This window comes from Athene noctua, chromosome 5, assembly GCF_965140245.1.
Source record: "Athene noctua chromosome 5, bAthNoc1.hap1.1, whole genome shotgun sequence".
Taxonomy (NCBI): Eukaryota; Metazoa; Chordata; class Aves; order Strigiformes; family Strigidae; genus Athene; species Athene noctua.
The window spans coordinates 43,353,867-43,369,423 of record NC_134041.1 but is presented as its reverse complement, the minus strand read 5'-3'; the positions used below and the strand labels follow the sequence as shown (position 1 = coordinate 43,369,423).

Here is a 15,557-nt window from a genome sequence, read left to right as displayed (position 1 = left end):
CTGACACTTGTGCATGGTACTCAGTCTGGAGGCAGAAGCATAACTTGGTAGAAGCAGATTAGCAGTTCACTCCAAGCCATTTTCTCTGGGTTGTAGTAGCATTTATATGGAAAAGGATGATATATAGATTATCAATTGTATGCATGTTGGAAAAGGCAAAAGTTTTCAATAGCCATATATTTTATGTGTAATTACATGTTATTTAGCTGGCTAATGTACTTAAATATCACAAACCAGTGGTGTGTTAATGTTAAAAGTGCATCCTATGACTATTAAATTTTGAAAATTAAATTTAAAGCTTTGTATGCCAGCATGGAAATGTCTGTTTCCCCAATGCCCTTTCTCCAAATATTGGATGTTATTAAACATTCTCATAATAAAATTGCAAAGAATGATTTGGTTGTGGTAGCCAGAGTGAAGAACTATAAACATCTTTTTATGACCTGTTTTTAGGAGTACATCTGTACGTTTTGTGTGTTTCATAAGGCTGAACTGAATGGCTGAAGAGGAGGATTTAAAATAGAATGTATCTTACACGTAACAAAGTAGATAGGATACCAGTATTTTTGTTCTTGCTGATGGAAGTTGTGCCCCATGGCTTGGGTTATAACTTGTTAGGAAAGAATGAAGTACAAATGAGGTTTTGGTAGTTTTCCAGTAATACACAGCTAAGCCAAAGGTTTTTTTAACAGTTTATCATCTAAAAGTAGTAATGCCACCCTTTTTCATTTGCTAAAGGAAAATATGAACCTAATGGGGGAAAAAACCCTTTTTAAATAATGTAACTATTCATTGGAAAATGATAAAGGCAAGACATACATAGCCATCAAGATTTTTATTCCAGTGAGGGAAAATAGTTTTCAGAAGATAAACTGAAGTGTTTACTTTACTTTAGGTGTTAGGTACTGCAAGAGTTTTATTGAAAATCTTCAGATGCTCTACCATACAGAGGGAATTGATCACAAAATGCAACAGAAGTTAATTTTAAGCAAATGAAGGCACGTAAACAGTATAGTAGCGATAGGTTACATAAACTGTGTAGCTGGATTTTAAATACATTATTTAGTATATGATTTAAATTTAAATAGTATTTAGTATATGATTGATTTAAAATATATTATTTAAATACTATGAAATAGTCAAATAAAGTATATGTGTTTTATGGTGCTCTTTGTTAATTGCTTTTATGTTCCTTAGGATCTTTGATTATCTTCGAGAAATTTTGTTCTTTGTGAGAAATTTGCAGTAATGTTAGTTGAAGAGGATCTAATGCCTGGTTTTTAATCACTTTCAGGTCTCTTGTAGCTAACCTCGCTGCTGCTAATTGCTATAAGAAGGAAAAGCATCTTGATTTGGAGAAGAACTGGAAGTTGGTAGAAAAGGCCAAAGTTTATTATATAGCAGTAAGTTCAGCTTCTTTAAAATTGCTAAAATTTGTGTGACAACATTGTGAAGTTCAAGCAATGAGCACGTCTGTTGTATATGGTTTAGGATGATTTTTTAGGAATATGGTGGAAAGAAATGACTGCTTCAATTTCAGCATAGTTTGATTTCTTTGAATTTAAATGTACAAATGTAGAAGTATGTTGTGTGCTTTCTTAAATCAGTGGGAAAAAATCATAAGAACTAAACATTTTCAGAGCTTTTGTAGTAGTGCATCAAATTTACATTTCACATTTTCTAGTAAATTGTTGTGAAGGATGCACAAATTATGTAGAAAAACACTATTAGCATAATTATTCATTGCAAACAGTTTGAGCTTATTTGTGTGAACAATCTTAATTGCTATTTATTCCATAGTAATTACTACAGCACCTTATAACTCAATATTTCAGAAACAATGATTGTGACAAATCTCTTCAATGTGGGCGGTGGGGCAAACTGATTTTAATGATGAAATCTTACTTCTGGAATAAAGGGGTTTTGGGGATGGGGCATTAGTAGATTCACAATTAGTATTCTTTTCTTACCATCCAGAATGAATTAAGCCAGATTAGTGTATTTGTGTAGATTACATCTTGCTTAAATAGAAGTGGTGAATTTGTTTTCATCTTGCTCTCAAGTTGATATGACTGATCAAAATTAGCAAACGTAAAACATGTATGACAGATTAAAACCTCCTAAAATGCATGTAATATATGGATTCTGTATGACAGCTGCTTCTATTCCACTACCTGAGCTATGTGAGAACAGCTGGTAAGAAGTGTAAAAAATTGATTATCCAGGAGGAACAACTTCATTGAAAATACAGTTACTTCTTTTAGCTAGTGTTAATGTCTCCTACAGCCTGTTAGTGTGCACTGCTTTAGGCTTTACATGGTTGTTATTGATTCTTGTGTATGGCCAAGACTGCCCCTTTATAACTGTCAAAAAATACTTAGAACCTCAGTATACAAAGAAAATATATCCCATTGCTATGACCATATGTTTGTGCTGCAGTTAAAAAAACACATAGGTGTATTGTCTTCTTATTTTTTATTGCTGTTTTTCAAGGTTTCTTAGTTTTTTATATATAATTATACCTCAGTCTGTTCCAAATGGAATTAGCTTAGGAATTAATGCTATTGGCTGAAAAAATATTGAAAGGCTGACAGTATAGTTTAAATGAAGAAGAAGAATGACAAATGTTACCAAAAGCTGTACTGCACTCAGGTTTTTGGTTTGTTTTTGTTTTTTTTTTTATTTTACCATGCTTATATATAATTACCAATGAATCTTCCAATATGCAATTTAGAAAAATTAAGCTTAGTAGAAGTAGTTCAGGAAAAGTGGGAAATGTTACATGAGATGAAAAGCAGCTTTGGTTTTTTTAAGATACAGCCTTCATCTTATTTTAGTTCCAAAGCCACTCTTCTGTGTTCAGTCAGTTTGATCACTTAAATTTTGACTAGGTGATTTACTACACTGATTTTCATATATATTAAAAGCTGTTCTTCAGATGCCAGTTCTACAACATCGAAGCTTTAACTAAGAGACAGATTATCGTACTAACCTAAAAATAAAACCCAAGATGCGCATATGTTAATGGGTAAATAACACTGAAGTGCTAATGAATTGTATTAGATATTTGCAAAATGGAATTCAGATTAGGGAAACGTGGCTGCAGGAGAAGATCTGTTGGGTAAAGAACCTGGTTCACACCTGTAGCAAAAGCACTCAAGGATGAGTTCATCTAAGAGATTTCTAGGACAGTTTTACCACTTCAGCTGGCAGATTGCCTGTGTAACTTCCTTCCCTCATGCTACAGTGCATTCATGCCATTTTATTTAGCTTGTTTACTTGCAGGTTTGTAGTGGTTTACCAGAATAAACAAAACCATGTAGCAAATGATTACCACTCCTGAGGTATAAGGTTGCTCTCTGAGTCATTAATTTGTCTACTGTTATCTGACTTCACTTTAGTCTTGTTACCTTCCTTGCCTTTGCACTGTGCATACGTTGCTTTTCATTTCCTTCTTTCCATCCAACTGTCACCTATTTCTTGAATTGTATTAGAATGTATGTTAGTGACAGATACTTATTTTGGAAATCCGTGTCCTGAGATTAACAAATAACCCATTTTCTTGGCAGAGTAGGGCAGTTGTTGCTTTAGGACAGCTCTGTGATATTCTGTGGTCATGTATATGTGTTTTCTAGAACAGGTAGTACGCTTTTCAATGCAGCATTCAGCACAATGGCCCTCAGATGAAACTTAGCTCTGAAATCTAATCAATTCACAGAGGGAGGAGTAGGTACAAAGGAAAAGATAGTGAAGCCGTGACAGAACCCTTAAAGACAACTTCTGTTACCATGAATGAACACAATACATTTATTTTAGCCATCTGGTAATCAGATCCAGCAGACAAATTGGAGAAAGACTAGCAAAGAATAGGACCCCGTAAATCACAGATAGAAGCAAAATACAGAGGCTGCCTCAGCTTTCTCAAAGATGGTAAACTTTAAAGGTGTATTTTAATCCTTTAAAATCACTCTATATCATTTAAGATAGGTTACATGTACTGTCAAACTGTATGCAGTTTCTTTCCCTTCTCCAGAAATTATTCATATACTTGCAGTAATTTCTACCATTGACATCATATCTTCCAGTCCTGTCATATTCATTTCACTGTGGATCAGCTAGCTGTGCTGCTGGTGTCTGATTAGAATTCACTGTGAGGGATTTTATTTGGTTCCTACTGGGGCTAGAAAATGTCTCTTCCTCAGACATTTCCCTTATTTCAGAATAAGTTGAGAGTTATGATAACACTAAACATTGTCATTCTGTCTCTGAAATTGTGAATGGGACACAACCTGACATGAAAATAATCTTATATTGTGTTTTGTGTTGTTTTGTTGGGGTTTTTTTCATTTGTTTCTTCTCTCTGGCTTTGTGAATCTGTACTTTCTGTCAGGACTTGCATTTTAGAATTCTTAGATGTTAAGAGTTGCATCTTACAAACTTGGGTTACAAAACTCCATATTTGGGCACCTTATTTGTCTTCTTGTCAGAGGCATTTAATAAACTGATAGTAGTACTGTATTTATGTGAGCATTGCAAAGAATTCTATAATGTATTGAGTTGTGGGCGTTTTGTGTTGTGTTTTGGGGTAGTGTTGGTTTGTGGGTTTTTTTAAGATCATCAAGATCTTTAGCACCAATTGAAATCTATAGGAGATGCTGGTACTCAGGTTTTTTGACATCACACACAAACATTGTAATCTTTTTAATGCAACTTGTAGTATATAGCTATTAATTTTCATATCTTTCTTACAAAGGCCTGGAATGCAAAGGTATTTATATTTTCAATGTTTTTGATTAAAAAAATAATCTGCTTATAAAAGTTACTTAGGAGAGCAAAAAACTGAGGAGAATTTTAGTTGTCATTTGACTCAAGTGAGCACCTCTGTGTTACTGTATGTAAGGAATTCTGTACTTTTCATAATGAGAAGCAAATGGAAAAGGAGAAAATGCTTTTCTTCATTGAAAACTCCACTTAACCTTTTGAAATCTTAACACTGTGACTAGTGATACTGCTTGCTCACACAGCTGAACTTTAACTTTTTGCCTGTATTTAAACATTGCCACAAGTGTGGTGCTTCCCAGATCTGTGTTTTCTCATCTTCCAGTTAGCCATCCTTATTTCTGCCTGTTATTTAATTTTACTCAATTTGTTCTTCAGTCCAGCACCTGTATGTGTTTATTCTTTGTAGTTGGAGGCATTAGGTGGGCGAAACACTGTCAGTTGATGCTAATATTATCTTGGTGCTGAAGTAATAAATGTGTTCTTGAAAGTTCTTTGTGTGCTTCAATTTTTCTTTTTTGAATACTTTACTAAGCATATGAAATGGCAGTGTTGACTGCAGTTAGGTTCCAGATCTGTAGTAACTTGAGCTTAGAATGGATCAGTTAAGTAGCTCCTAAAAACCAAAAAGATCTTCCTTTTAATAAAATGCTTGTCTCTTTTCTGTACCAAGGAATAGTAGGTTGTTGTTTATGGACTGTATTTAAATTTGTATTTTGTGGATGTAGTTTGTGCTCTTAAAAAGCTGCTGTTATAAGTGATGTCTCAAAGCTTTTCTCATTAGTATCTATGTAGACTCCTTGCCTACCCATTTCATATTGGTATGGCACTGCTGTTACTCATGCTTAACTGTGTTCATTAAAGAGATGTGGGACCATTTTTACACTGTACTTTATGCATTATGATCTCATCTTTGCTTTTTGAATTTACAGTGCTTGAAAACTTCAGCTCCTGTGCTACCTGTTTTAGCTAGAGAGTAGAAGAGCAATGAAGCTTTTCTGTAGCTCTAAGATTTATTTCTGTGCAGCTGAATTCTGGGTTGCTCACTTTCCGTATTGCCATACAACCTTTTATTCAGATAAGACTTTCACTCAGTCAGCTTAGCATGGGCTGTTGTTATTTCACAGTCTGTAAGTTTAAACTATTCCCTTCTCGTACTTCCATGTAGCAAATAATAGAAGTTTTTCAGTGGTGATGCTCTTCAGTTGTACTACATTAAGTATAAATTTTCTAATGGTGTTTAGATTTGTTAGCCCACAGTTAAATTACATTCACCACCTTCAGCACCTCTTTTGTGTTTACAAAGTTATTGGCAAGTGTAGTTTGTTTTGATGTTAATGACAGTTCTGATCAAGACCAGGTATTCTGGTCTTAGTCTGAGTTTTAAGTCAGAAATGTCATGTGCTGTGGCATGTCATCATGAACCCAATGTAACGTGCCTGTCTGCTGGAGGAGAGGTTTTTAAAGCTCAAACCATCTCGGTATGTTTCAACAAATACTGTGGTATTTTTATATTTATTTTCTTTTAATGCCTAAGTGCTTGTCTAAGCAGAGAGATACTGTGGTGGTGTAGTGGGCTTGATGGCGGAATTATCTGGTTTCAACACGAGTCTGTCAAAACATAAGCTTGATGTCAGCAATGTGTAGCAAAGCTTAAATAACATTCTACAGTATTTTACATAGGGTTTGGCTATTCTACTTGAGAAGAAATGCTGATTATTATAACAATGTAAGTATAAATGAAATTTCTTTTGTGCTGTCTCCTCCTTTCAGAGGCATATTCAATGAAGGCATTTTTATTGTAATTTACTGCTTTGATGAGTATGATAATTTACATGGATTGTGATAGGTGTTTTTCTTTGAGATATGCTAGGTCTGTGTGTGCATCATGGGAAACAAGAGATGTAGACACTGTCAGGAATCAAAATAATCCCCTAAAAAAGACATTTATTTGAATAACTTCACAGTGGGGTTTTTTCCATTGATAACTTTTGCCATAGTGCACTGGCTTCAGTATGTATGCCATTTGACATGCAAAAGTATTTCTTACAATAATTAACAGGTTTTATGTCCAGGAAAATACCATTCTGAATGTCTTAAACATAAAGAATTTGCAGCTAGCAACAGTCAGTTAGTTGTGGCCTTTTTTGCTGGCCTGGGATAACATCGCCTTCCTGGAGCCCACCATCTTGAGGGACTGTGTTTTCTGGAAGTTATAGCTGAAGTGTGATGCATTCATTGTGGAGAGATGGTAGACTCTGTACCTAACTAGGAAGCAAATCTGCAATTTACTGTCTTCCAAATCAAATATGGGAAAAATACTTCTCTCTCATAAATACAGAAATTCATAGCTTTATTTCTTTGAGCAAAAGAGCTCTGTCTAAACTGGCACCAGCATGTGTTATGTCATTCTGTGATGTATTTACGACATGGTGTGTATTATGCTACCATTTCAGGTATAACTCGTCATGCACAGACTATTTTGCCAGTGTTTTCTCAAGTAATTGATGTGGAAAAGTGAATTAGAAACTTCTTTTTTCTTAGTTTTTGCAAAGTTTGATCCTCAAGATGTCATTCTTTTGAAGCTGAATGTTTTATACTTTATGCAGAAAAATGTATCATCAACTTCTAAGAAAGATTGTCTTCTTTTTCCATAATAGAAAATTAATGGAAATCTGTCTAACATTGTAAAAATATTTATTTCTAAGTGTTCACCTCTATGTTATTATAATTTATTTATATGAAGAATATGTACCTTTCCTTTCATTCTCCTCCTACTGCAGTAGCCTTTAAATTGCAGATACACTTCTTCAGCACAGTAATTAGTGAAGCTCAGTCATCGCTCCTTTTATCATGTGATTTTGGGGTGTTTTTTATAAGAATGCATTATTAGAGCGCTTACACAGCCAGTCTAGCTGCAACAGCCAGGCGGCAATAGCAGTGCCATTTTTCACAAAGAAAATGTTGAACAGGAGCCAAATGTTTGGTGGCAGAGTCTGTTGCTAGGAAATCAAGTTCCTGAGGCGATTAATGACAAAGCAAGCAATAACAAGAAGGCAGAATTACAGATTTAAAAGAGAGGGAGAAAAAAGTGGTTGGTGTTATAATTACCCAAAGAAATCCGTACTCATTAAATTGGCTGTTTTTATGATTGACTTTAATTGGAGGTTAGCTCAGATATTTAGCTCCTTTCCCACCCCTTTAAACACACACATGCACATAATCTGTAGAACTGCAGACTTGTTTTTCTAAGCATTGAGAGGAGCTTGCCCTGTAATTTGATCCCCACTGACAGATGCATTTTCTATGCTGCCATTTTGAATTAACCTATTGTGCAACAATTTTCCTCAGCTCTGTTGAATAAAACATCAAGTCTTATTACCTCAGATGGATTTGATAGAGTAAAAGAATGTACTTCTAGCTGAAGTAGACTATTTGCAATGAGTTCAGTGATTTGAACTCTGCCAACAAGCACCAATAATTTGTGATGTGTACTTAAAGAATGAAAGAGAAGAGCCACGTGGGGGGTCTTTTTGGCTGTATGAAGTTCAAACACAAACCTCAGAGTAATAATATTGTTGTTTGTGCTAAGGTTATTCCCTGAGATCAAGCCTTTTTAGATAAAGCATGTTAACTAAGATTTTTACCATTAAGCAGATTGGTTTTGAACCAGAGATTCTCTTACCTCGGGTGGTTATCCAAACTGTCAGGCTACTGTGGGATTAAAAAAATAAAAATCAATCCCCCTCTCCCAGAAACCCCAACAGTTGGATTTTTCCTCTGAGACTTCTTTGTGAAGAGACATTTTCCGTTGTAAAGGTGAACCGTTTCTGAATTATTCTAAATTCCAAATAATTTGTATCCTCTGCTAAGGGAAGAACCTTTTTCACTTTTCTACCCAATTAAAAAAACTTATGCAGTTGGTTCAACAAAATTTTGGCACAGAAATGGGGAGGCAACTGATCCTGACATTTAAATCCTGTCATGTTTCATCGATCATGTTCAAGACAATATTCCCTACTTGCAGCAGTGATAAGTGAGAAAATACCCTTTTACAGTACCTATACGTGAGCATACAGAAGCTAACTATAAAAGCTAAATGATGCCATAGCTCTCCAAATTTCTAATCAAACAGTGGAACAATAGAACTGCGCGTTTTCTGTCCAACAATGCCCACATTACTAATCAGATGCCAATGCCAAGCTGTCTCCTTTGTTAAATACCCAGGTTCCCTGAGGCAAGAAGACAGCTGCCATAACTACTATGAAATTTGGTAGCTCAATCTATTTTTGCTACCCTTGGGCTATCAAGCTACTGTTAATTCAGACCACCCCAATTGGTACACTTTAGGGATTTTTTTCAAAGTGTTTGTAATTAAAATGATAAAACATCATTATTACTCCAAAGATGTTGTGCGCACTTTGCATTTGACAGATACCTACAGAGATAAACCCAGCATGTAATTTTCATTGACATAATGGTGGTGATTGCATTACCCTTTTAAAAGTATATCGCGGGGGGGGGGGGGGGGGGGAGTAGGGAAAGGGGCAGGCTTTTATTTCATTAGTAGAATTTGTAAATCTGTTGAAATGCTAAATCAGTCTCTTGGTTATAAACTACTTGTCTGCAAAGGCTGAATCAGACTTTGTAGCAGAGTGGGGAGTGGTGAGAAGACGCGTTCACCAGGGACAGGGACCCACCATGCCACCCACAGGCCACTGCAGAGACCTCTGCTCCCAGATGCCTCTGCCTTTAGGGACACTGAGTGTCGAATCAGATGTAAAGTATGGGCAGATTTAACACACTATTTTAATGTAAATTTAAAAGGGAAGCCTTCACACTCTAAGGGGTGAGGTGAGTCAATTTGAAGGGAAATTTTCACTGCAGGTCCTCTTGCATGTCAGCCTTTATTAGATGCTCTCTTTATGAGAGCACAAGAAATTTGTCTGTTACCATGTCAACTTTGTTAGAGGAAAATCTCAAAACTAAAGCACCAGCAAATCAAGGAATTAGAAGCTCTGACTGAAACGGTGTTGGTTCTATCTTGAATTATTTTTCATTTCAGTACTTCTCTTATAAAGTTTTAAAAGTCATTAATTTTAATAAGACTGTTCTAAAGACTAAAACTTGAAATTTGTGAATTTCTCTGATTTGAGGTAACACTGATTTTGGATGCCAGCTACCAAAATTTGTAATAAATTGGTAGTCACCACTCTGTGTATAGTTGACTGAAACTTGGCGTTCCACCTTTCTTCTAGATCTTCTCATTAACACATGGAGACGTTGTAATCTGGGTAACCCTGCAATATATATTCTTTGTGCCTATGTCATCAACTGTTGCATTAAAAACTGCATATAAATATTACAGCAATTGTGCTCTCTTTTTCATGAAGAAGGTTAATTTTTTAACAGAAAAGTCTATGTGCATGTGTGTAACATGAGAGCCAAGTTAAGCTATTTATGGTAGCCCACTACTTGGTCTGAAGTTGAAATTGTAGTTTCATTTCTCAATTACGTGTGTAATAGGGATGGTCCAGTTGTAAAAGTTCAAACCTTTTTTTTTTTCTTGCAAATAGTTATGATTAATGATTTGATTTGAAATAAGCACTCTGAAATGATCACATTTGTGCTTGTTATTTCAAAGCCAGTAACTTTTGCACTTAGAACGTTAAAATACGTATACATAGTGCGAGGAATCCATACATGCTTTCTCTTAGCTCAGAAACTGAACTGTACTGAAAGGCACTGATTTACACTGTATATTACACGTGTTTTGAAATAGTAGTGGTTGCAAGCAAGATAGGAACTTGAAGGCTACTTTTGGATTCTGCAAGTAAATTCTAACTTTAAAAAATTAAAATGCTTTTACAGCATAGCTAATCAATATCCTAAAAAATCTGTGTCAAGTAAATTTTTGTCTATGTTATGCTTAGAAATTGTGTACTAGAGTAAAAAAGTATTTTGCAAAAATGCTTCTGCACAGGTTTGCAGTGTTAACATAATAAACACATTAATAGTATCTTGCAGATTGGGCTTTTTACCACTTTGTGATAGATTTTTTTTTTTTAGCCCATTAGGAGAGAGAAGGGCTGAGTCCCACCAACCTTGTTTGTTATCAGGTTTATTTGAAACAGAAATTGACTGATTCCTAAAGCAGGCTCTGGAAATTCATTTGAAAGAGGCTACAGGACTTAAGACAGATCCTGGACTGACCTAGCTGCCTTTTTCTCAGGAAACATTAGCTTTAGCTGAGATCTTTGTGGTGTTTACTGAGTTTCTTTTTGAAGGGTAGAATTCTGCCTTAAAGATAGGGCTGAGCAGATTCTGTGGTGTGGCTTTAATCCTCCTAGTAGTGGGGCTAATGCTCAACCAGCACTGTGTTGGGCCACCTGCTTGGTAAATGTGCTTCAGATTGTCTGGTTTGGTGAAAAGAAAGATGATCCTCCTTTTCTCTTTTCTTCCTCCTTTAATGAAGAATAAAATACTTAAGGAAATACTAAATTCTCTGAATAAGTAATGAGTGCTGGTTTAGAAGAAATTTCTAAGTTGGAGAAATAGAAGTAGACACTGTTTCTTTCTAAGGCATATCCAGCCATCCTGGTAGCAGGTGGGGTTTGACTGATGAAACATCATTTCAGCAATATGAACAAGATAAAAACACCAGTACTAATCCTTGCAAAGGTTTGACTTAAGCAAAAGCCAAGGGCACTTACATTTTGACCACAACAGAAGGGTTTTGCTGATGAAGCTGCTGTGGAAAACCCTCCTGGGGATTTACATTTCTCTCTGGCATAAGCACCCCAATGTGGAGACAGTTTATAACAGCTGCTGTACCAGCAGAAATGCTCTCACCTTCCCAGACCAATCATACTTGCACCAGAGTTTTTATTGGCAGGACTTGTGTTGGTTAATGACAGTGTGGTTTTTTCATGTTTCTAAATAATGTAGCTGCTTGGGCAAAATCATTTAATAAATAACTGGCCACAATGTTCACTATAAATACTAGCATACTCAGACTTCGTAGTCCATAGAAATTGCAAAGCCCTTTCTAAATCACAAATTTCCCATGTGTAGTATGTGGCTAGTAATGTCTAGTCCTCAAAGATCTGTAGATGAGATGATCTGTCTTGTTACCACTTTTTATGCTAAAGTTACTGAAATTGTTTTGCAGAGTGCCACTGCTCCTAATAGTTTTTTGCCAACTATGCTATTGCCAGATGCAATATAACAATACTTCCGTGCAAATTTGAAAATGGTGGGGAACAGCAGTTAACAGTAGTTAGCATGAAATATGCCTCAGCATATGCCTCTGAACATGTCTTTTTAAGACCATATGGAGTATAATTGGTGCTGAACAACATTGAGGTGTTTTGTGAAAAGTAAAGGCTAAGCATTATAAAGAGTCATAAAATCTTAAAGAATGAGACAAATGGAAGTAATGGGAGAAAGGAGAGAGGTACTAAATATTCTGTCTTGCTCTCTCTACATATCCTGAAGTGAGAGACCACAGTATTTGTAATAGATTTTTCTTCACAGTAGGATTAAAATTAAGAAATTCAGCACAACAATAGCAGGTCATGGGCATGGAAGATGATGTAAGTCATTGGAATGAGGCAGAAACAACCTTATCATACATTGAGAGCACCTAGGAATACTGGCATTTATAGCTAGGCTTACTATCATTGGCACACTTTCTTTGTGGAGTTCTTAAGGCACTTGATCACAGCAAAGCAAGGTAAGAATGAATTTTATCCTTAAATATGAATTTTCCCTGTCCTTTGAGGACTGGAGTAAAAACTTAAAAGCTTTTTACTCATTTACTCATTGAGATATATTATTTCCAAAAGATGATTTAGAATTAGTAGAGCAATGTGTTAAAATTCTTCACCATTTTATTGATTTTAATAATGAACTATAGCTGAATGTAAAAACAAATATAAATTTGCAAACTGTAAGTGATTGAAAATTTTTAGCAACATGAAGGATCCAATTTTCTTTGAAGAAAAAGAGAAATTTTCAATGAGCTTGTATATAAAGGATAGCAAGTATTCATTCCCCAGAACTAGTGCTGTCCCTAAGTGCTTCTTTATACTGCTGAGAATGGGCTGAAGAGAGTTTCTGCTGAGGGCTGTAGATTCTTATCTGCCTAATTGAGCCATCATTTGTTGACATGAGTGAAATCATGTGACCTGCCTTTAATGCATTTCTCAGTAACAGCAAAAAGTGGAAAATGTATTTCATGAAAGGGAAAGAGAAAATGTTAAAATTTTTTTAGAATAGACTGATACAGAATACTGTAAGGTTTATATTGCAGCAGAATCAAATGTTTGAATGTTCATACAGTAAATATATTAAATAAAATAATGAGATTCTAATTATTTTGAAAGCATTGGACTTCTATTACACAGTCCCCAAACCTTCCGAATATGAATTTAGCAAGTTCTTAGTTTTATCAATATGATGATAAAATTACATCAATAGAATTGAAAGCAGGTGTCATCTTTCTTTTCCTTTGAGCAAAAATTTCCACATAGTCATCTGCCCAGTTGCAGAGTTGGTACCAAGTGCTGTACAGTGTTAAAAGAAACAACAGAAAACATTCAGTATTATAATTTAGTAGATAAGTATCAGAAAAGGGTATTAAAACCCCCTGTAATTAGAAGCACACTCTCTGCTTTATTCAGTCCATCTAGCACATCAATTTTACATTAAACTTCAGTCATTCTCCCTAACCAAACTATCCTGTTTTATAAAATGTCGAATTACAGGCATGCTGCTGTCTTTTTTGAGATACCTGTTTGCTGGAATAGTCTTCTTTTGTTTGTTCGCTTGTTTTCCCAACACTAAGTTGAATTGATCTCATCTGTATGAAGTTGATTTCAATTTTGTTTTTAAAAGAAGTAATTACTGACTGCTGTGTTGATGAAGTGATATCAGAGGTTGGAGGATAGGGGTACAGTAGCAAAACCACTTTAGAATGATATGTAGAAATCATGTAACCGAGGAACCTGAGACTGATATAGGTTTGGAGGTTAGTTTACCAATGAATAAATAATCTGATCGCGTCTGCTAATTTTCATATGGTCACCACTGAACTGACAGGGAAGAGTATCAGAAGAGTACTTGAGTCTTTCTGCAACAGCAGATCTCTGTAGGAGATCTTCTATGCTGAAAATAGTTGGCAGCTGAAAGAGTATTGTATGTGCTTCTCTTGTTTTACTCTTGTCTAGACATCCACTTGTGGCTGTTAGTGGGATACGATACTGGACTAGGAGGAACTTTGACCTGATAATAGACTATTGCAGCTTTTAAGTTCAAAAGATTCATGGCTTGCACCTCTCTTTCTTAATTTTTGACCTAGTAAGAGAAGAAAAATGTGAACAATAATGAAAAGTAAGACAAAAGTATTAGAGGTGAAAAACAAAAGTGTAAATCTTTAGATGTTAGGAAAAAATGTTCCTGGGCATGTTATAACATTGTGTCTGTTATTCGTTTGCATAAAAAGAATACACATACTTCAATGTTTTATTTTCAGAAAAATTGTGATAATATTAATACAAGAGAGTACAACTCACATATTTGTGAACTGTGGCAGAGCATTTACTATGTTTTCAACAGTGTTCAAGCTATTGGTTTTAGATTTGAAAATAGATTTTGTTAAGCCATAATTGTCTTAAGCCTCTATTACAACTAGACACGCAACAGTTAATATCTGCCTTGGGGGCAAAATGTTTAATAATATATAGGTAAATAGAAAATTCAAGGGTGGATTTAGACTTTCACATGTAGAAGGCAACACCTAATATGCTACCCAGGACATGAATTCCATTTTCTAAGCTGAAGGCCATAAATGGCTATAATAGCTATAAAGTTATCATTTAATCACAGTCAATATACTTGGAGTCAAAGCCATCCTTGCCTCCTCTTGTTTCCCCATTTGGGAGAATAATTCATACCAATTGACGGAGTACAGGATATTTTGGTGCTGAGTGACATATTGTCAGGAAGGAAGATCCCTGCCACATTTCCCCCCATTCTCCTCATCTCAGCCCAGTTAGATTAGAGAGTAGCAAACTGTAGACTTTGTTCTTGCTTCCTCCTTTCTGCTCATTACAGAAATGTATTTGTGCACATGCAACTGATGCATCAGTTGGGATTTGAAAAGTAATTTTCTCTTCCTCATAACAATAATTGAGCAGTATTGTTACAGCCAGTAAGAGGATTTTTTTCAAAAATCGAAGTTCAATCATCATCTTGTCTTTTCATTCTTATTAGTACCATATATATTGTAATGCTAAAAGTAGTCACCTACATTTTATTGTAAATTGATACTACTTAATATTGCATTAGTTTGCAACAGTACTGTATTGTTCTCTTGTTACAATTCAGCGAAGTTTTCCAGTTTTATAATAGTATGTTTTAGTTTTAAATTAATAGATAATATATAGCTTTATTTGTAACTCATGGAAGTTGCTTTCACTGGTAGCTGGAAGAATCTTAAAACAAGAAAAACAAAACAAAAAAAGTCTTAATATTATTGTGTGTATGTGCCCTTTAGGTAGCATATGTGTGTTCTTGGTTTTGCCAGTTCAAAATGTCCAGTGGAAATCAATTTCTGGTTTTAGTATGACAAGAAAAGGGTGATTGAGATAATAAGAACCTTGGTTTGTTGATATGGCCACTGGCAAAAAATCAGTGTTGCAGAGTGATTCATCTCTTCTAGAAGGGCAACAGTAGCCCACAGCTAAATAAAAAGAAAAATCAGTTAAATTTTGTGT

General features: G+C 35.2%; 1 protein-coding gene across 5 annotated transcripts in view; it reads left to right on the top strand.

Moving 5' to 3' along the window:
* Positions 1-15,557, top strand: part of ADK (adenosine kinase) — a 295,940-nt gene that overhangs the window by 137,630 nt on the left and 142,753 nt on the right. For all 5 annotated transcript variants that reach the window (XM_074907206.1, XM_074907208.1, XM_074907210.1 and 2 more), the window contains one exon: positions 1,295-1,403. In XM_074907206.1, the coding sequence (XP_074763307.1) occupies positions 1,295-1,403 (109 nt within the window). The remainder of the gene's footprint in view (positions 1-1,294; positions 1,404-15,557) is intronic.